At 37.9% G+C, this 22,503-nt stretch overlaps 1 protein-coding gene across 2 annotated transcripts in view; it reads right to left on the bottom strand.

Moving 5' to 3' along the window:
• PLOD2 (procollagen-lysine,2-oxoglutarate 5-dioxygenase 2) overlaps window positions 1-18,054 on the bottom strand; it is a 92,164-nt gene extending 74,110 nt beyond the window's left edge. For both annotated transcript variants that reach the window (XM_069473132.1, XM_069473133.1), the window contains exon 1: window positions 17,738-18,054. In XM_069473132.1, the coding sequence (XP_069329233.1) occupies window positions 17,738-17,846 (109 nt within the window). In that variant the 5' untranslated portion in view covers window positions 17,847-18,054. The remainder of the gene's footprint in view (window positions 1-17,737) is intronic.
• Window positions 18,055-22,503: the final 4,449 nt, after the last annotated feature.

The following is a 22,503-nucleotide window of genomic DNA, read 5'->3' as shown; positions in this document are numbered from 1 at the left end:
ACCAAAAATATAATTTTTATTTATTTATTTATTTTTTATTTCATCTTATTGTTATGGGGGATACAGAATTTCAGGTTACATACGTTGCCCATGTACTGCCTGTCCACCCAAGTCAGAGCTCCAGGCGTGTCTGTTCCCCAGATAGTGCGCGTTGCACCCATCATGTAGGTATATGTCCTTCCCTTCCCCACCCCGCCCTTCCCGAGTCAGCACCTTCAAGCGTGACCATTCCCCAAACAGTGCGCAATGCGCTCATTGTGTAGGCATACACCCATCCCCTCCCCCACCCCCCACCTCAGTCTGATATCCGATTGGTGTCATTCCCAGATGTGTATTTAGGTGATGATCAGGGAAATGTTTTTCCATTCTTGGGATACTTCACTTAATATAATGGGTTCCAGCTCTCTCTAGGACAACCATAGAGATGTCGTATTTTCATTATTTCTTATAGCTGAGTAATATTCCATGGTATACATATACCACAGCTTACTAATCCAATCATATATTGATGGGCATTTGGGTTGTTTCCACATCTTTGCAATTGTGAATTGTGCTGCTATAAACATTCGGGTACATGTGTCTTTGTTACAGAATGACCTTTTTTCCTTTGGGTATATGCCCAATAATGGGATTGCTGGATCGAATAGCAGGTCTACTTGAATCTGTTTAAGATACCTCCATAATGCTTTCCACAGGGGTTGCACTAGTTTGCAGTCCCACCAGCAGTGTATGAGTGTTCCTGTCTCTCCACAACCACGCCAACATGTGTTGTTTTGGGTTTTTTTAATAAAGGCCATTCTCACTGGAGTTAATCTTCATTAAATCTGTCATGTCCTAGTTCCTACTGATTTCTACTGGTGCTTCAACATTTCTTAAAAGAGGTCTGTCATTTCTTACTAGAGCTTTCAGAATGATTTATAGATAAAAAACATTATTAAAAAGGACTAAACTGATTGCATACTAAGCATATGTTATTGTACTGAGAGCATGTCTCAAAATAAATCCAGATTCCCCCAAATATTTATTGTATCTTCATAAAAATGAAAGTAAACATTTTTGAGATATATCATTTTAAACATACACATACAAAACCACAAAGCTAAAATTTCCAAGGCAGCATATTAAACTATGTATAAATCTAACCCATCCATTCTCAGTCTAGTTTTGTTTGTTCATTTCAACACTGAAGTCTATCTATCTACCACCTGAAACTGTCACAAACAATAAGCAAAACAAATGAAATTTTAAAATAAATAAATACCATGTGCAACAGAGGAAGTCTAGAAAAGTCAAGTAAAATGAAATACATTTGCATGTCCCAACTCCAAATAATGTGAAAAAGACAGACATTATAATTTTAATGCAACATACTCCTCTGTAGATTTGTTCAGCAGGAGTTTCCACCCCAAGCTTATTTATAGTTTCTGCTATGAGTGAAGAAACTACAAAAGCAAAAACCAGTTACATGAAAACCAAACTGTCAAATAAAAATCATTAAAAATAAACTTATAATTACAAAGTACAGTTATGGTGGTCCACAAAGTTTCTTTTGTACTTTTGCTTTCATAAATACTTAAAATACTGAGTCAAATTAAATCCTTCCTTCCTAAAGGAACCAGAACTTTTCTGTTATCTCTTGGTCTTCTCAAAACTAAGAAGCCTTGAGTAAGCCCCACTTGTTTCCTATCAGAAAAGTGACCTTAGTCAGCTAAGTATTTACTGAAAGATAAGAGGGTGCTGTCTAAGATGAAAGCACTAGAAAATAAGAAAATGAATGAATCACTGAAAGTCAAACAAACAGTATAAAATCATAATTAGGGATAAGTTGCACCACGCTGTCTTCCACATAAGTTATGATGTACTAGCCTAAAAAAAGGAGAATGAGGGGACATAAATTCCTATTACTTAGTTGTTTCTATTTCATAGTTTAATTTTTCCCATGATTTTCTTCAGTAATTATTCATCTTAAAAGTTGGCAAAGCATTCAATACTCTTAGAACTTTATAAAAGAGCTCAATGTTGATAAGTAAAACATGTATTTCATGGAATTCTAAGCCCATACTTGGATCTCTACTGTTAAAAAGACATCCATGAAATTCTAAAATTATTGAATGATTTGCCAAATTTCAAGAACAATTACTCAAGAAAGTCATAGAAAAATAAAATATTAAGGTGCACAGCCCCAGCTCTTTTGGAGCTAAGCATCTGGATGAAAGTTTTATCGCTTCTCTCAGATGTATTCCTACGAGATTTGAAAGACAGATGGTCTTCACCCTACTACTTTGGCCATTTCCATTGGTAAGCTTGGTCAGAAATATAAGGGGTTACCCTACATCAGTATCTCAGGATCAGTCTCTCAGTTTATGGGAGTTGAGGAGGAGAATGGGGAGAAAGAGGGAAAGTAAGACAGAGGCAGACAGACACATAAATAAACAGATAAACAACAAAGGCAGTGGCTGAATTCTGCATTCTAGAGGCTAGTTACCAGCCTCACAGGCATAAGGCATCAGTGGAGACAGCTTCCTGATCCCTGGATTACATTTATGGCGGCACTTTTGTGAACTTCATAGTTCTAAAGGCGTCCTGCTGGTTTCCCATCCCCAGCTGGGACAGAGCTTCCTTGTTTGGTCAGCTCTTTCAAGTTACGTCTGGAGGCCCACCCTAAAGCCCACTCTTCCAGCCTTTGCAATAACTGTAAAAGCTTATTATCACTTTTGTTGAATCTACTTCTGTTCAAGATATCTACAATGGCTTCTTTTCCCTGAATGGAACCCTGACCAATATAGGTGCCCACTTCTCCCATTAGTTGTGACTAGGATGAGTCATGGATTATCTGACTATGCCCCATAGGGCCTATAGAAAAAGAAGCTTCCAGAGGTTGAGTTCTGAGGCATAGAAATTCAAAGACTACGTACCCAACAATATGAAATACCATCTCTGTCCTCTTACAGATTAAAATCTAGTCAAGAATATATTTAGTACTTAGTTCACGTGAAAAGACTGAGAATAACATACTACATACTAATTAAATCATATTTTATATATTAGCAAATAACCCTCCTTCACCATGGAGGGAAGAACAAAGAACTATGAAAAACCTTGGATATAAGACTTAATATCTTAAGATTCAGTTCCTTGGATTAGAGAAGCAGGGATCATAATAAAGGATTAAAGTATTAAAATAGATCTTTAAGAAAGTTTCTAGTTAAAACAAGATTATTTTTGGAGAATATTGTGATAAAGTGTCACCAGACATAGCTTCATGAATGGGCTAGACAGAGGCCTTAAAAATGAAAAGTAGGCTTTCCATAGTCAAGGGACCCAAAAAGGGGGAAGGGGATTAACGCATGACATCTCAGCTGGACAGTGAGGAGTCCAGTATGAATACAGAGTGCAAACTGGCAAATAATGATACATACATTTGGAAATAGGGAAGGCACTATAAGCAGGGCAGTGATATTAGAAATGTGCCATCAGACTGGAGCAGTTTCTCAACCTCAGCACTATTGACATTGGGGCCAGATAAGTCTTTCTAGTGGGAGATGAGGGCATATGCTGTGCATTTTAAGATGTTTTAGCAGTGTCCCTGGCCTCTACCCATAGGATGCCAGTAGTACCCACAACTCACGACAAGATGTCTCCAGATATTACCAAATATTCCCTGGAGGGCAAAATCACCCCTGTTTAAGAGTCACTGGACTAGAGAAAGACGAGACAAGGGAAATAATTTAAGAAGCAATTATCTCATTTGGTGATGTATGCCCAGACCAAGAGTTGCAAACGTACATTAAGGAAGAGGCCAAGCAGAAGAGATAGTGACTGGGCGTAGCCCTCACCTAAAGTCAAAAAGCCAAGAAAGTAGTACAGATTTAAATACAGGCCAGGAGTGTGCAAGCATCACCTATATGGAGAGCACTCCTTAGGGTCAGTCAGCTGTTGTTACCATGTAAGAAGGCAAATCCTGGGTTTTCAAATCTTTTTTTTCCCTCCAAGAAAAGAAAACTTTAGATTTTTAAGCAAAATTTCCTGATTTTAAAAACAGAACTTAATTTGAGTATTCTGAAAAACAATATGCAGGTTGGATTTGACCCTAAGGCTGCCAGAGTCCTGTCATCTAGATAGGTTGTGACAGCTTGGAAAGGTGTTTAGGAAGATAAATGGATCCTAATCAAACAAACCAACTGTAAAAAGATATTTTTGAGAAAAGGGGGCAAAGGTAAATTTGGATATGTATGACATTAAGGAATCACTGTTGAATGTGATAACAGTATTAAGATCATGTTTTTTAAAAAGTCCTTACCTGTTTGAGATATTTAATGATTTATTTATATATACACACACTTTTCCTTATAGATGAAACCAAAAAAAAAAAAAAAAAAAAAACAGAGAAAGAGAAAATAATGGATGAAACAATATCCCTGAATATCAAGAATAAATCAGAGGAATAAGAAAAAATGACTTCAAAATTTTGAATTTGAGTAATTCAGTAGCATTACTAAAGAGATAGTACCTACACCATTAAATTTTTTATTTCTTTTGGGTTTCTCTGAAAAAAAGTTGTCTTTATATCTTAAGTTCTTAAAACTTCTTTCTAGAAGTCACTGAATGCCTACATTTTTCTCTCCATTATCAGAGCACAAGAATTAATTCTGTACCTTCTAGTTTTCACTTTGAATAATACTAATTAAAATTATATCCTTTGAAACAATAACAATAGTAGTAGCACTCACTAAGCAATTTCTGTTTACAGACACTGTGCCAGGCTTGTTACAGGTACTATCACATTTAATCCTCAAATTAAGCCTAAGAGGCAATTATTATTATTATTATTATTAGGTCATTAAATACAAAATGTCCAATTTCAAATCAAAAGTTTAGTTTATTATATCTCACACAAGAAGCAGTACAATTAATCAAAGTATGCACTGAAACTATTGACACAGTTTTGCCATCTTAATGGTAGCTTGCTTATGTCAGTAGCAAAGAAGCCTGGAGAGCAAGTGGCAATGAAATCTCAAAAAGCATTTTCCATAGCTTGTTGAGAATGGAATATTTTTCCTTGCAAGAAGTGGTCCAAAGCCTGGAAGAAGTGGTAGTCAGTTGGTACAAGGGCTGCTGAATACAGTGGATGACAGTGAGCTTCCAAGTACAGCTTCTGTAGTTTGAGCAGCATTGTTTTTTGAGACATGTGCTCTTGCAAGAGGATTGAGCTGTCTCTATTGACCAATTTTGGCTGTTTAATCACAAGCATCCTCATGATTTCATCCAATTGCTTGGAGTAGACATCCACTATAATCTATTGACTGAGTTTCATGAAGCTTTAGTGGATAATACCAGCACTGGACCACCAAACAGACACCACTGGCTTTTTCTGATGAATATTCAGTTTTGGATTGTGTTTCGCACTTCATCTTTATCTGACCATTGTGCTGAATGGTTGTGATTGTCAAAAAGAATCCAATTTTCATCACACATAACAATATGGTATAGAAATGGTTCACCTTTATGTTGTGACAGCAAAGAAAGGCAAACTTCGAGACAATTTCTCTTTTAATGCTCGTTTAATTCACACGGTACTCATCTATCCAGCTTCTGTACCTTGTCCATTTGTTTCAAATGGTCCAATATTGTTGGAATAGTAACGTCAAACCTTGCTGCTAATTCACGCATAGGTTGAGATGCATTTGCTTCCACTACATCTTTCAGCTCATTATTATCCACCTTGGTCTCAGGTCGCCCTTGAGGCTCATTTTCAAGATCAAAATCACCAGAATGGAACTTCTCAACCCATAGACATACTATGCATTCATTACCCACATCCTTCCCAAACATTTTGTTGATATTTTGAGCTGTCTGTGCTGCATTGGTTCCATGACGGAACTCATGTTAAAAAATAACACAAATTTTTGACTTACCCACGGTTTCACAAAAATTGCTCTAAAGAAAAAAATTTGAAAGATAACCACATGCCAAAATGTGCATTTGAAAGAATGAGGATATACCTTCACAATAAAAAAACAACACAAGAAATGTCAAAGTGAAATGTCAGAGACACCAACTGTCAAACTCTGCACTTCAGGAAATCGAACATTCTATACTTACAAGCTAACATAAAGAAACTATGAAAATTCATAGAGAGAAAGTAACTTGTTCCAGGGGCAATCAGCAAATAAGTACTACAATTTAAATTCAGGTTGTCTGATTTCAAAACCATACCCTCTTAACTGTTACTCTGCACTCTCTCAAGACCACAGGGCATCTTTCATAATGCGCATGCAAGCAGTTTATAAGCATTTGGCCTAAAATAAATCATGTATCCCAGTAAGTCAAGCAAGATCATGCATACCTTTAATTCACAATTAGAGGTCTCTAGTCCCCATCCTATATCATGAACCCTCTCTGGCTATATCCAGAGAGCAAACACTTTCTTCTGTATTGCTTCTGAAGTTGCCCTAATATTTGAATAGTAAAGTAGCATCACCCTCAAATTCTTTGTAATATACTTAATCAGAATGAAAGAGGAAAGAACACAGCTCTCCAAATAATTCAAAGCACAACAGACTTCTACCTCAATTTAACAGAAATACAAGGGGGATGTGAAGAGTCTTTATCCAACATGGAACACACATCCATGGTTGTAGCATAATCATGCACCTATGTTTCTGAACCTCTGCTAATCACCAAAGCAACCAGCTGACTTCCTGTGACCACATAAAAAGCAAATACAGTACTATACACTGCCTCACTGTATATGCCCCATCAGGGTCCATGAACACTGGACCACAAGCTGGGAGTCAGAGCATTGCAAGAATGGCTGGAGTATTCCATTTGTTATGGTTACTATGAAGTGCTACAACATCAATTAGCATAATCACCATAAATACCACTGGCTTTTTCTGATGAATATTCGGTTTTGGACTGTGTTTCAGCACTTCATCTTACAGATCTTACATCTACATCTTACATCTTACATCTACAGATAAATCTCTGGGACAAAACTACCCAAACCATATTCCTGCTTAGCGTCAAATCAGTTGTCCAATTTTACATATGCAAAATTCCGCTTCACTTAGCAGTGGCTTTTAGTTTAGATTTTTCTGAATTAATTGTCTGAACCCATTCAAATCACATATTTTGTAATTTTCTACCACACTTGCAAGCAATTTCACCTCCTCTCCTCCACATATCCTCTATCTGCCATCACCTCCTCACTAAACAGGACACTTTTCCAAAAGGATTTTCCACAATCCAAATATACTTTTAAACTAATTCAAGTGTGGGCTATTCTGCGAATTATTAAGAAAAATGCATGCCTAACATCTATAAAGAATTTAAATCTAGTTATAAAAAGGAGATAGAACTATAAATTATAGTTATTTCTTAAGTCTGTGTGTATGGTTTAAAGTAGACTTAGCTTATCTTTTACCTCAACCTGAAAAATCTCATTCATCCACTCAGCCATTAACCATGGAGCTGCTGGTAATGATAACAGAGGCATCCAATGACTTGCCATGGAGAAAATAAGCTTGCATGTTTAAGATGTTATGCCCTATGGAAAAAAATATGCTTATGCTTAAGGAGTATAAAAATATCAAGCACATGATATTACAGAGTAATATAAAGGTTAGATTATCATTTTAAAAAAACAAATATTTCTTTAACTTATTATTTTATACAGGAGAAATAACTGCTGATGTTTATTTGCCTGTTCAATAAATCATGGTTAATTTCCAAAAACAATAGCCAAGCTAAATGCTTCTGTAATTTTTGGTAGTCTTACACTTGAAAAATAACTGTATATGTTTTCAAAAGTAAGCCACCCTTTTTCTCCTTCCAATTGTTCTATTTGAACTGCTTCCTTTAATTTATATAAAATAATTCTGGAAACAGTACGAAAAATAGCCAGAAAAGGAGAAAAAGCATGAGATTTCAGCATCTCTTCCAAGGATCAGGTCTAAGATTGTGCCACTCATGAGATGTGTTCCATTCTAGATATACAAACACATGCTGAACAAATGCTACTGTGACAATGACCTAGCGACCTATCAAAGAAGAAAAGTCCAGATCAAAAGGCATTCATACTTTCCATTCCATTCTTAACAGTAATTTCATGGCTAGTGAACACACGTTAAGTACAAACACACACTCATATGCACACAAATACTTTTGTCCCATAAACTGATTTCCTTTTGATTTACCATGTTTGTAGTTCACTAAATGCAATCATATTCAAAAAGATATTTAATGAATCTAAAAGGTGGACCTAGGTGATCTGATAATTATTTCTGTAACAATCTGGAGGAGGGTCCCTAATTTTTAAATAGCACATATCATAAAAGTTTCTTTTTAACTTCTCAAGAGTTATCAGCATCATTTTTACTAATCTGTTTGACTCGAAAAGTCAGGACTGAAACAGAGGAATATAAACTCATTTATTAACAGCTTACAATATTTAAATATACTGAAGAATACATGATTCCTCTCAGAAGACAGTAACAGCTTCATATAAACACCAGACTGTTTTCTCCTCTCATATAAAAACACTTGGAATATTTTTAAATGTAAATTTCATTCTAGTTATTTCTGGCCTTACTTCCTTACCTCTAAATCAAAAGCTAATTAGGAAAAAAGCAACATCAAGTCTTGGCCAAGTACAACTCCTGATATAATAACTAGAAGCAAAAGTAGAATTCAAAAGACAAAACAACTTTGTTTCTATGCCTCCTTTGGCCTAATATATTAATAGTAAGTTCCCTTGAGGCCTCTTTTCTGATTCCTGCAGCACTCTGTCTCTACCACCTTCCTGATACTTAGAATTCAACAAACATCAAATAACAGAGCTGTAAAGACAATGAATTACAAATGAAGTCTGGAGAGGCTCAGTATTGGCTCAAGATTGGTGAGAGGAAAGATTAAAAGTTAGAGACAGGTTTCCTGATGCCAGATGTCAGTGCTCTTGCCTGCAGCCCAGGCTGCTTCACCATAAGTCCTTTCTTGATTTGTTTAGTTTTACATATGCATTATTTTTCCTGTAAGCATCTTAGAATTTCAATGTGGAACAGGAACTGAGCCTGGTATTTTTTTGTTTGTTTGTCTTGTTTTGTTTTTCTACTTTTCGTCCACACAAGGCAATAGAATACAGACTAGCCATTAAATAAATATTGGAATTAAATTTTAAAACATTAATTGTTATATTTCAGAGTATTATATAATGGGAATTATTTTTGCATTTAAGAGGTGACAATACTTTTAGTTACCTTTAGAAAAAAAAGGATTATGGGAGATTTTTTAAAGTTTAATTAATTAAATAAATGTAGATTTATTAAATTATGTAGGTTCATAAAAGCAAATGCAAATTACTACTCAAAACCAAGTTTAAAGCAATACAAAAATAGTTATGGACATTATATTAAATGAAATAAGCCAAACGCAGAAAGATAAATTTCATATGTTCTCACTGATACGTGGAAGCTAAAAATTAAAACAATTGATCTCATGGAGATAGAAAGAAGAATAGTGGTTACCAGAGGCTGGGAAGGAGGGGGGGAGATAAAATGGGGATGGTTAATGGGTCCAAAAATATAGTTATATAAAAGGAACAAGATCTAATATTTGACAGCACAACAGGATGACTATGGTGTAAGTCGTATATGTTAAAATAACTAAAAGTGAAATGCATAAAAACTTCCACTTACTGAAGAAAACAAAGTGCCTAATGGCTAGGATCATGCTTATATGCCCCTATGAAACTACAAATATACCCAGTCTGTCTATTAACCCTTATCTACCCATGGACCTCATGGACTCCAACCGTGGGGAAGAGCTGTCCTGTGTAAACAAAAGTGGTGGGAAGACACGAGGAGTGAGAGCAGAGCGGAGAAAGAATACCTGGGCAAGGACACAGAACTGATGAATCTCCAAAATGAGTAAAGTCAGAACAGAGTAAAAACTCTGAATTTCTACTTTGTAAGTCTGTTCATTTCTTTGCTTTGGTGATTTTCCACTTTGGGGTTTGGTTTTGTTTTGCCCTTGGTTACCTAGTAAAGTCACTGCTTATAAAATTCCAACCTCATCTAAACTAAACTAAGAAGAAAAGGAGAATTGTCCTTCTCTAGATGTGGCCGACAGGAATTTCAGACGGCCTAGACGAGCAGGGCATTCCGGTCATGGTTGTGGTGCCAGCTGGAGGCCAGAAAAGCACCAGCATGGCCAGAGCAGGAGAAGAGGACCTCTGAAGACAAGGGGCCTTAGAACTGTCCTGGGCAAGACTGGAAAAATACCATCAATGAACTAGTTTGCCCTCAGCATAACAGCTCTGTAAGACTTCCCCAGGTGATTGAATTAGGGAGGTCATTTTAGTCTGCCTGCAAACTGTTAGCCAGTTTCTTCTCTTTTAAAAAATAACTTAAATTCTATATTTGCAGATTTTTTTTAAAAAAGATAAAATATCTACTGCTGTTTGGTACACTGCTAGAACCAGGAAGGAAAGGTTTAAATGTATAAACAAACTGTTAGAAAATGCATTTAGAGCTGGACATGGTGGTGCATGCCTGTAATCCCAGTGACTCAAGAGGCTTAGGTGGGAGGATCACTTGAGCCCAGGAGTTGGAGGGTGCAGTGAGCTATGACAGCGCCACTGTACTCCAGTCTGGGCAACAGTGAGACCCTTTCTCTAAAAAAAAGAAAAAAGAAAAAAAAAAATCTAAAAGTTACTTACTCCCTTCTTAGCCCTGTACTCAGCACCTAGGAATAATTAGCACCCTAAGACCTCATAAAAAATGTGGCTTCAAACCAACCAATTAAAGTAGACTAATTAAATAGTCTATTAATTAACGAATTAAAATAGACCAATTAAAATAAACAGAGCCTTGCCAATGGGACACTGTTGGGGCTCTGGAAAAAGAAGTATAGCTTCTGGGGCTTTTCCTCTCCCAGGCCAGAACAATGCCCCAGCATCAGCAATCTAAGACTGCCAGGATCCACTACACATTCTACCTACTGCTGTGCCTGTGAGAGGGTCAAACTGTATAGCATCATGCATATTCAATATCTCCTTAGTGCACCGGAGTGTCTGAGACTGACCAGGGGTAGTGCTGCAAGCAATAAAATTGTGTGTGCTTAAAAGTTCCTTTGTCCCATACAGAATCTTTACCTGTCCACAGCACAAGGGTAGAACCACAGCATTTAAACCAAAGGAATTTTCTATCTCTCTCCTACCCTTTGGAAGGCATCCTAAAACAGGTTAGAAGTAACTAGAAAACAAATGCGGGAATTCTTAAAATTTTGAAAATATAACCCTAAAGAAAATGAGCAAACCATTTGTAATGTAATAAACACCAGGATGTCTTATGTATCCAAAATAATGCAGGCAATACTAAAATCAATAAACAGTGTAACATATGAGATTTAATTTTAACCATGGCCCATTTTAAAAACTCACCCATGTTTGTTAGAAACATTTTTCTTGACCATCCTCCTCATTTAGCCTTCATTTTAAGCAATATGTTCACCAAAACTCTTATTTATATTAAATGTTTTGGAGTATATTTACAGTAATAATCATGTTCTTTGAATTGTATTTCAAATTTAAAATGTGGGTTATATTTTAATTTTGAGTGAAGAGTTTGATTATAAATACAGTTGTTCTTCAGAAATAGGAACCCTCAGCCAAGAAGAAAAAAATACCCTATTGTAGCAGACCCTGTCGCTCTGTCCTGATAATGCCTGGGGAGTGTCCCCATTACTCAAAACTTGCACAGAACCTGATACTCTCCTGAGAAGAGAAACATTCAAAAAGAACAGTGAAAGAAAACATTTAAGCGCTGATTGCTCTTGAAATGAAAAGCAAAGATCGTCCACTTGCTATTTAAGGATTTCTCTCAAGTTAGATGATAGAATTTAATTATAAACCTATACAAACTAAACTTTAAACCAAATTTCTTGTAGCAAAAAGGAAATTGTATACATGAAGTATATTTTCACACTAAGAAATTAAGCATTTTCTTACGTAATCGCATCTTCTTAAAGAAATAAATTTAAGGCAAGGATGTAGCTATATTTCTATGGAAATTTAAAAAATTATTATTTTCCTAAAAATGTACAATGTGTTACTGAAACAATCTAGGCCTGAAAAAAATGCAAGAGACAATCAGTAACTAAATATGTAAATGTATAAACCTAAATTACTTTTTTTAATAAGGAGATTTGTATCTTAAAAAACTTAAAATTATTTATATAACTAGATTTCATCTTTTAACATAAAAAAAGAAATATGTAATGGAAATCTTTCCTTTGTATATAAAAATAACATACCTCTGCTCTTTGAACTTTTTTTAAGTAAAGTTATCCTGAGAAACATAAAAACTTATTTGAAGTTACTATATTTTTAAATTATAAACAGTATCTTTGAAGAAGCATCTTTGTGACACAGTTAGTAGGGTGGTAATCAATTCTGTATTGCTACACAATCTTTAGATTACAACATATAGGACTTAAGGTGGTAAACAAAATGATGACAAAAAATAATAGCAGAATGTCTATAATTCTACCACTCTGGATAATTATTTCTTGGCTAACTACAATCTCAATTGCTTTGAAAATTAGTTCAGTTTTGTTTAGTGAGGCAATAACTCCACAGTGAATGCAAGCTAGTAAAAAGTAAATGAAAAAAAAAATATTTGTCACTTTAAAAGCTACCCATTTCTCAGTTTAGTCTAATTTATAGCAATGATTAAAGAAAAAGAAAAATATTCATTGATAAATGTGCTAATCATTTTCTCCCAGTAACTAAGCCACATATTCATAACCAAGTTTTTAGAACAAATTTCTAGAATACACTCAGGCTGTAAAGATGAAATATGTATCTCCTTTCCAACTAGCCATCAGAGTGCTTTATTCATTTTTAAACATGAAAACACTATTTACACCAAAAAACATGTCTAGTTAGCTTCAAATGCCATGTTTAAAAAGATGTAACAGAGAAGCTCTATGTTTGTATTAAAAACACCATTGGAATCACTGGCAAAGTCTAAAATGAAAAACAGGTCTCTGAAATGCCCAGAGCCAGCTGCTACTGTCCAGAATCCAGCTCTTTCCAACAGAGCAGCAGATCTGCATGAGCCACAGCTTAAGTGAGAGTGTCATCTCCTAAGGCAAAGATTTTCTGTACAGAGCCAAATAGTAACTATTTTAGACTTCACTGGCCTTACATAAGTCTCTGTAGCAACCACTTACCTCTTGCTTGTAGCAAGCCACAGACAATATGTAAACAAAATGCGGCTATAAGTCAATATAACTTTAATTTCATACAGTTTTCACATCACATATATCTCTTTTGATATTTTTCAACCATTTAAAAATGTAAAAATCATTGCTAGTTCACAGACCATACAAAAACAGGTAACTGTTTCTGCCCTGCTGTATTTCATCCACGGGCCATAGTTTGCCACGCTGGCCTAGGACCCAGTTTTCCTTCAGCCTGTGCCTATTCCTTTCCTCTCCATTTACATAAACCTACAAATTATGTGCTTCTCCCTTTAGCAAAGCATTTCTTTTGCTTCTCTAAGTCACTATACCCGGTCTCTGTTTCCTTCCCATAGTTCCCAAAAGTCCAAAAGAATAATTATGAGGTCAGGAAAGACAAGGAAAACAGCCTGAAGAAAGGGCATAAGCCTGTCTTCTACTGCTTTCCGGCTATGTGAGCTTCTGTAAGTTACGTACAAAACTTCATTTCACCACATATTTTTATAAGGATTATGGTACCCAGTGACCTGAAAGTAATAGTGAAGGTGCCACTTTATATTGAGTAAGGCAGGTAGAGGTGGAAGTATAACCTGAGTTGCCAACTGCAGTTCATAAACAAGGCCTTGCTTGACGTTTCCTCGTAAGTTGCTAGGTCAAGGTAGTGTATGAGTCCCCAGTTAGAGAAATGAACCTTCAGCAGATTTAGTTAAAATCTTGGGAAACAGAGCAATAAACAATCTCATTAACTGTATGCTATTTTTCATAATTCTCAGAGTAAGCCAAAAACGCAACAAACAAAAACTGAGAATCTCTTTGTGGCAAAAGAACAGGGTAGACAATGAAAAGCACAAAAATGAATAAAACTCAGTTTTTCACTTTAAATAATTTATAATTTATTAAACATAGATACCTATAATACAAAGCAGGTATGACTTATATAAACAAACTATATTAAGAAGTTAAAAAGAAAAAAGAACCAAACAAAAGATAGTAAAGGGAAGAATTTCCTAGGAGCTAGATTTAAACAATGAATAGGATTTAAAAAAAAAACAAAAACAGGAAAACACAGAAATTTGAGAGTACTATTCACATACATATCTAGGATAGTATAATATAACATAAATTCTCAATTCTTCTAAACATTACTAAATTGTTCTTTAAACACATTGTGCTTCTAAAAACAATTTGAGAGTTCCCATCTTCACATTTGCTATGATTAGAGTTTATTTTTAAAACTACTTTCTCCTGTGTGATGGACAGAATAGGGTAGCTCAGTGTAATTTTCATTTCTTAACCTCACATTCTCAGTTGTTTCACATGTCTCTTTTCATAGTATGATATAAAAGGCATAGTCTGTTTAAGGATGATACATCGTTCCCTGTGGGAGTCCAGAGCACAGAAAGTGCACAGAAGACAAGCCCCTCTCTCTTCCTTCCAGCGGTTTCTCCAGGACCTTGCTCTTTCCCTCTCTGCCCGGTAAATTGCTAGTTTGCATCAGTAGATAGGAACAAACCTTTCCTTGCCTCCTTGAATGTACCACAGTAAATTAAAGAGTTTATAAATGAACATGGTTGAAAAATACCAGTCTTGACAGAAACATCTGAAACATTTCCTTTGTTTTTGCCCAAAACTTGGTTTCTGCCCAATTTAGATCATAGAATAGTCAAGGTGCCTCAGAAAACACACAAGTTTTGGTCCAGATCTGCAGACTTAATTACAAAGAGTTGGCTGGAATACATCCCCCTCCTTCTCCCATCTAGAATGCAGAAAGTACAGGAAAGATAAATCAGGGTATGAACATGATTTTTTGACATTGATTAGGAGGATTTTACCTGTGAAAGGTCCCATAAGGATATAATTTTCAGGTACCATTTCTATAAACGATTCTATGAGAAAACGGTTATTTTTAACCAAAATCTTATTTAGATTCTTTCCATGCTAAGAATAAAGTGCAAACCAAAAAGGAATCAACACAGAACACAGAACTCTCAGTAAATGTAACAAAAAGCAGTTTTTTCAACTCTGTTCAACAAAGCACCAAAGCTAGGAAAAACTATATTCCAAAACTTAATGAATGTGATTTAAACAGCACATTCTCTATTACAGAGAAAAAAAGGAAAATCACTATAAATATTTGTTTTCAAGAAAGATTTGCTATTATCATTCCAGTAACACCATAATGCCACATTATCTCAGATACACATAGATTTGTCTAATCCAGTGGATTCTCAACCCTGGGCAATTTTGTCCCTCTGAGGACATTTGGCCATTTTTGTTCTTATATAAGGAAGGGAGTATTACTGGCGTCTAGTGCACACAGGCCAAGGATACTGCTAAACATCCTACAATGCACAGGATAGCCCCCAACAGCAAAGAGTGTCTGGCTCAAAATGTCAATAGGGCCAAAAAATTCTGATCTAATCCCCTTCTTCCTGGCTAGCTGAGACATAATGGCAAATATAAAGGGTTAGAGATGATAAGCACTCTTCTTAAAGACCTCATATTAAACTAGACAACATAGACTCCTTAAAAAGAGTTTGATATTTATATAGAGTAATACATTTCCATTTAGTAATTTTCAGTAGTAATATTTAAGGGATAAAACAGACCACAGTCCATAATTCTGGCCATATTATCAAGCAGTGTACCTTCAACATTTATTAGCTTATTGCATAACCTATAAGAACATCTACCTATACAGAAGTTTGTAATCAAACTGGCTGCTGCTGGCTTCACCTGCTACAAATTAGTATTTTCCCACATTTGGGCCACAACTAAATTCTCCATGCCCACTTACCAAAAGTGACAGTCCTCATTTTCAACAGTGAATTTTATGTGTTTTTTTCCTGATGAAAACATTCATATCTGAAATTCCCTTTCTCTGAAGTTACAATCAATTAAAAGTTTATCATCCAGTTCTATGAAATTTAAAAGCCAGAGTGAGAAAGGAAGGCCTCTACAAAGGGGATGGCTTCCATGAAAAATAAGGGGTGTTGGTAATGAAGTTGAATAAAATATACAAAGACTAAAAAGGCCCCTCTAAATATAACAAACCCCTTAGAGGTTATTTTATTTCCCAATAAAAGTATCTTTGGGTGTTTCAACAAAGACAGACATTTTTCTGGGGAAGGTTTGTTGTGTTGTTTGGTTTTTTTTTTTATGTTTCCATTTTCAAGTTTGCTGAAGGCGTTTCCTTGTCTATTTTCTAAATATTACACTAAAAGAAATACTTTAAAACTACGAAAAAGTTTAGTTCAAATTTAGAGGAATCACACAGGTTCAGAAATTTGCTTTTAAATCATCACAAATACCTGCCGTAAAGAAAAGCATCCTGTAACACAGAAATCCATCTGAATGCTAAAGTTACTCAAGCTAACAAAGCAAGCACTGTTCTGTTTGGCAAGAATGTAGAAAGATGGGCAGTGCAGACAGTTGAAGTTTTCTGACACACTTAAAAATGAAGACAAAACCATTGCTTCATGGATTATCTAGACTCTACACCAAATGTCACCTTCTGAATATAACCTTGAAATAGGAATTTCTGTTTTTAGGCTTAAGTTAAATTCACGCAGAAAACCACCCTATTAACTTACCAAAGGGGGAGGGGAAGGTACCCAAATGATCTTAAAAAAAAAAAAAAAATGATACATCAGGAAAGGTTATTTAAATGCAAGACCCAATTTCACAGAGTTGAGCACAAAAGTGGAAAACTCCAAGGATTTCTCATGTGTGTCAAATGGTAGCAAAGTATGCTTAGACAAACATGGTGAGACTCTCTTTAATCTGGCGAAATGTAAAAAGTTTTGTTTTACATGAATTTGACTAGACCATTTGCTGCAGTTCCAGCTTCTGAAAACAAGAAACAGCACCAGGCTTAAGAAACGAGTAACTAAGGGGAGAAACTGTGTGTGTCCACAGCTTCCCCTCCAAATCTCAAAGGAGGAAAGCTGCCTCCTGGAGATATTAGGTAGCCAGGCAGCCTTACTGAAAACAACTAAGGTTTTTGAGCGTTGGTTTTGGCAAGAGGTAAGTGTTACCGGCTGCTTCCTGGGGTGCTGGAAGGAATGTGTCACCATCAATCAAAAAGTACACTGAGCCCCGTGTTTAGGTCACAGACAGAGTACTGCCTCATCCATCACGGACAAATCCATGCCAACTCCCACAAAGAAAAAGAAAGGAAAAGTTGTAGGAAAGGTGTTGGAGGTGCCCCATGACCTACAAGACCAAAAGGAAACCCCAACTTGTTCTGAAGGGAATTTCGGGGGCGCTCAGAACACGGAGAACTCCAAGAGCCCACGAGGGCGGGTGCTCCCACGCTTCCCCTCCGACCAGCACCACCCGACCGCAATTCTGGGGAAGACCTCAGGCGTTCTGGGGAGGAGGGACCGGCCCCCACCTACTCACCTGGCAAGCCCCGCGCGAAGGGCTGGTGGATGAATGAACTGCCCACCCAGCCGAGCCTCGCGGAACAGCGGCGGACCGCGGGGCTGCTCACCTGTGGGGATGCTAGAGGGCTTCTCCGAGTCCGTTCCTAGGCAGGGACTCCAGAGGTGGAGGACGAGCGCCAGGAGCAGCAAAAGAGGCATCACCGTGCACCACCCCATCTTCGGCCCGTCGAGGGCCCGCGCCCGCTCCGGCGCCCCCACTGCCCTGCAGCAGCGCACTTCTCGCGAGAGCGCAGAATCCCCTGGTCCGCCCGGGGCTGCCGATAACCGGCTGGAGCGAACGGGCGCGATGCGGTCGCCGTGGCCGGCAGCCCGGGAGGCGCGGAGAGCGGCCGGGGTCAGGCAGTCGGCGGAGGCGCGGAGCGGCAAACGCCCCGGGCGCCGCGGGCAACTTATAGGCTCCCGAGGGGGAGGCGACGGGGCGGGCCGCGCCCTGGCTATTGGCCGCCGTCTGACCCGCCGCTGCTGCGTGCGCCGGTGCGGTCGCCTCCGCTCGCCTCCCGGGCCCCACGTCTGGATTGTTTGCTCAACTCGGACACTATTTAAGGAGCTGTCTGCGGCTACGTGTAGAGACTCACGCAGCGCTTCTGGCTGGAACAAGGAAGCGTGTACTTAGGTGTGGGAGTGGGCCTGGGAGAGGGAGGAGGAGCCGCCGGGAGTCTGGCGGGAGGGCGGTGCTGCCCTGTCGGTTCCTCTCTGCTGCTTCAGCACCAGAAGCTTCCACAGCAGCCTCGAAGGGTGATAATTTGTTCTTCTCCGGACTTGGATACACCCCCCCCCCGCCCCAGTCAGAAGTGACGGCAGTTCCCCAGCAATCTTGGCTAGAAGGGACCTCGCCAGCCTCTAAGCCGTGGAAATGGATCGCCCTCCATTAATTCAGGTTCATCACCCTGTAAAAGAAAGGACATGTTTTTGTTTTACTCTGTAAATCGAAAGTTTTTTATTGTCCAGTGAACATTTCTTCCTCCACCGCTTGTGCCAGGAGAGCCTTAGACTCTTTCCAGTAATGAGTCTTGTAAATCCTGCGGAATCGGAGCCCAGAGTGTGTAATCTGGGACTGTGCTTTACAAGATCTTCCTCCAGTCCACATGGAAAATTACTCCCGAAGATGTAGTCAGAGGAATCTCTTGGTTCTTTGGCAGGTCCCCCACTGCTTCTAGTTTTGCTAATGTCTAAGCAAATTCCTTTTTTTAAAAAATATATTCTCACATTTTAGCTGGCCCCGGATTTAATCTGTTGGAATGAGCAGGGACAGAAGCACAAATGAGTAGAAAACTTGGCAATTTTACCTCATACATTTCATGCCATGAGCTGTCTTATGGGAGAAAGAGAATCAGACTGGTAGCATTCTGGAATCTTTTACCTAACATCCTCATGAAATGGAAAAAAAGAAATAGATCCGAGCCAACACACATTTTAACTCTGAGCCTTTGAAATTAAAAAAAAAAAAAATTGTTGGAAAAGATATGTTCCAGTATGATCACATATTGTCTAAAATTACCATGATGTTAAGATAAGACGAGTACTATGGAAGCATTAAAAACAGGTGGAAAACCTGCAAAGAAATATTGCCTAGGATGTGACATTTTAGAAAAAGAATCATTTCCTGTGTCCCAAACTAAGCCAATTATTACTGTGTTTTGAAGGTTTTGTCTCAGTTTTTTTAAGAGACGAGGAAAATTGGAGAAAGTTCAGGGAAGAGTAACAAATAATTAAATGGAAAGTATGACCTGTGTGAAAAATGAAATAAGGTTTATTTAGTCTGAAGAAGAAAAAGCTAAGAGATGGAGTCTTTAATAACATCCTTCCACGTGTGACAAGCCCAGCTTCATAACGCTAGGCAGAAAACAAACAGCATCAATCCACAGAGCCCAAGGACTCTGCTAGGAATGGTTAGTCTTTTGGTTAAATATCAAACTCCAAATTTCCAAACCTGTCTCTACCAAACTTTTGAACTTGCATCCCTCGATCTCCAGTATCTTCAAGAACTGGCATGTTTAGAACCTGGTTTTCTGCCCTCCCATGCCTTCTCTTGCCTCCATACACAGGTACGGCCTCTCCGCATCACCTTGATGTGTGTTTAAACTGCAAGGTCTGCCAATAATTGCAGATTACTATGTTATTCCTCCTTTTCTGTTAGAGTCACGACATCAGAACTATAAGGCTTGTATAAAGCAAGTGTTTCTTTAGGGTCTTCAAAATAGCCAGACACTTCTATCGCCAGTCTGAAAAAGCCCTAATTCTGAAACCAAATCCTTCCTGGCTTCTTATATTTCCAGATGTCTGCTAAACACTTCTACTTGGATGTTCCACTGGCACAAACTCAACATGTCTTTAACTCAGCAAATCCAGATCCCACTCATAGCTTCCTCATCTCCGTTAATGATACTACTACTGCTCTCTAACTCGTATGGCCTCAGATATTTTTTTACTTCCCTCTTCCTGCACCCCCCTACCTGCCAACTCACAGAGCTAGACTCCAAATCCTGTCATTTTTTCCCTTCACATTTTCTCTCCATCAATCCCTTTGCATTCATACTGCCACCTCACCAACTAATGCACTCCTGGATATACCCTAATGGTACTGTTTTAACCATGTCCTAACTGGCCACCCTTCCTGTGGAATTTCCCTGCCCCCAATATAATGCCACTATATACCACAGATATAGATTAATCATACTCAGATATACTTTTGATTATTTCATCCCTAAACTTACAGATTTTATAACAAACTTGGAAAAAATCCAAATTCCTTAACCCATAATTCAAATTCCTTCGTATCACACTAAACCACTTCCCCTGTGCTTTATACCAAACCAACCTGGTTTGCTTTATTATCTCTCAAAGCAGATCAAATACATTGTCACTTCTGTTATCTACAGTTTAAGTAGGAATCACAATCTTCATTTGGGTTTCTCCAGAGGCCAACCCTGAGCCAAGATTCAATGAACAGCAGTTTGCTGGGAGTTTTAAGAAAACAAGGTAGATGAGGCTAAAGTGACAAAGGAAAGGGAAGACAGCCAGTAATGGGTGCATTTTAAAAGCTACCACAGCGTGTGACTGGAGCTTAATCCCACAGAATTGATGTATAATACACCACTAAGAAATATCCTGGCCAAGTGGCATGAGAACTGAGCAATATATAACCCCAACACCCATCAGTCATTGATTTAAGAGCTAAGGGATGTTCATTAATTCCCAGGCATTCCAGCCTGCTAGGTTCAAAGGTATAGCATCCTCCAATGATGATACAGATCTTGACTATAAGAAGTCAGGGTAGCATGCTCAGAAATGGTAAGGAAATCTGAGGAGAAACAAGAGAAGCAGCATCGGTTCACCCACAATGCCTTTGTTCATGTTTTCCCTCTATCTGAAAAAAAAAGGGATAACAAAACTCTTGCTTCCTTCATTGGGCTAACTTCAACCTTGCTCAGGTGCCGCTTCCTACAGGTACTGAAGTACCTTGCCCTACCTCAGGCTGGGTTAGGTGTCCCTGTTCCATGCTCTCCTTAAGCAAACCTTTCTCATTTGTGACAGGTTTTTGTTGTTGTTGTTGTTGTTAGACAATTTGTTTATTGAGTGCAGGATCCAATTCTTTTTCATTGTTGGATACTAAGTAACTAGAACATAGTAGCATGTATTCATTCATTTATTTGTTCATTCAAAAAACATTCCAAGCTACTATATCTCAGGTGCTATTCCAGATGTTGGTAGAAAAAAATATATCAGTGAAGAAAAAAAAAATAATCTCTATCTTTATGAAGCTTTTACTTTCAGGTGAAGAAAGAGATAATGGTAATAAGTGGTACAGAGAAAGTAAATCAGGAATGGCAACTAGGAAGGACCAAAAAGGAGGTGGTATGCTAAAACTTTAATAGGGGGTCCTGGAAAAGCCTAACTGAGTAGAGATAGTTTAAGCAAAGATGTGAAAGTGGTGAGAGAAAGAGGTGGCCATACTGTATGGGGGAATTGTGGTCTTGGTAGAAGAAACAGGAAGTGCAAAGACTAAGGCTGTAACACATCTGGAGTGTCATAAGAAGGCAAGAGGGTGACAAGCATTCAGTGACTGTGGGTAATACTAGTAGGAGATGAAGCCTAAGAGGTAACAAGTACGGCAGAGGCCAGCAAGCAAACAGTGTGATAATTGTAAAGCCTGGTAACAACTTTGTCCTTGACTCTGAATGAATTGAAAAGTCCTTTGGATAATTATAAGCAGAGCAGTGACACAATCTGAAGTAGGGTTTGAAAAGGATCCCAGAGTCCGGCTGCCAGGTTAGATGAAGACTAAATGAAGGAGGTGGAGAAAATGAAACACAAAGCCTGAGGACCAATTTGTCAGCTAATGCAGTGGGCCAGGAGAGAGATGATGGTGGTTTTAACCAAGTTTGTAGCAGTAAATGAGAGTTGACTTCTAGATAGGTTTTGAATGTAAAGTCAACAAAATTTGACCATTTGAATGTGGGTGTAAGAGAGAAAAAGGAGTCAGAGACTATTTATTCAGTGAATATTTGTTGAGTGAATAAGAAGTAAAGGTTTGAGAACACATGTAATAACACTGTGGGTGGAGACAGAAGGGGAAGTTAATGAAAAGATGAGGAGGAAAAACCACCAAGAGCTGAAACTCAGAGAAAGCAGACCTTTTTGGGGAGGGAGGAAAAAGGAGTCAGCAAAGGAGACTGATAAAGTCACACAAACAGGGAAAATATCTACAGGCAAGAGATTTGGGAAATAGGAGGAAACCTGGGAGAAGGTCACTGATTTTAGCACTGGGGACACAAGTTTAAGATAAAAGCTTTAGATGAGACCAGAAACCACA

Source organism: Eulemur rufifrons, chromosome 7 (assembly GCF_041146395.1).
Source record: "Eulemur rufifrons isolate Redbay chromosome 7, OSU_ERuf_1, whole genome shotgun sequence".
Classification (NCBI taxonomy): Eukaryota; Metazoa; Chordata; class Mammalia; order Primates; family Lemuridae; genus Eulemur; species Eulemur rufifrons.
Note: the sequence above shows the minus strand (reverse complement) of the source record. Positions and strands in the feature narration are given on the sequence as shown.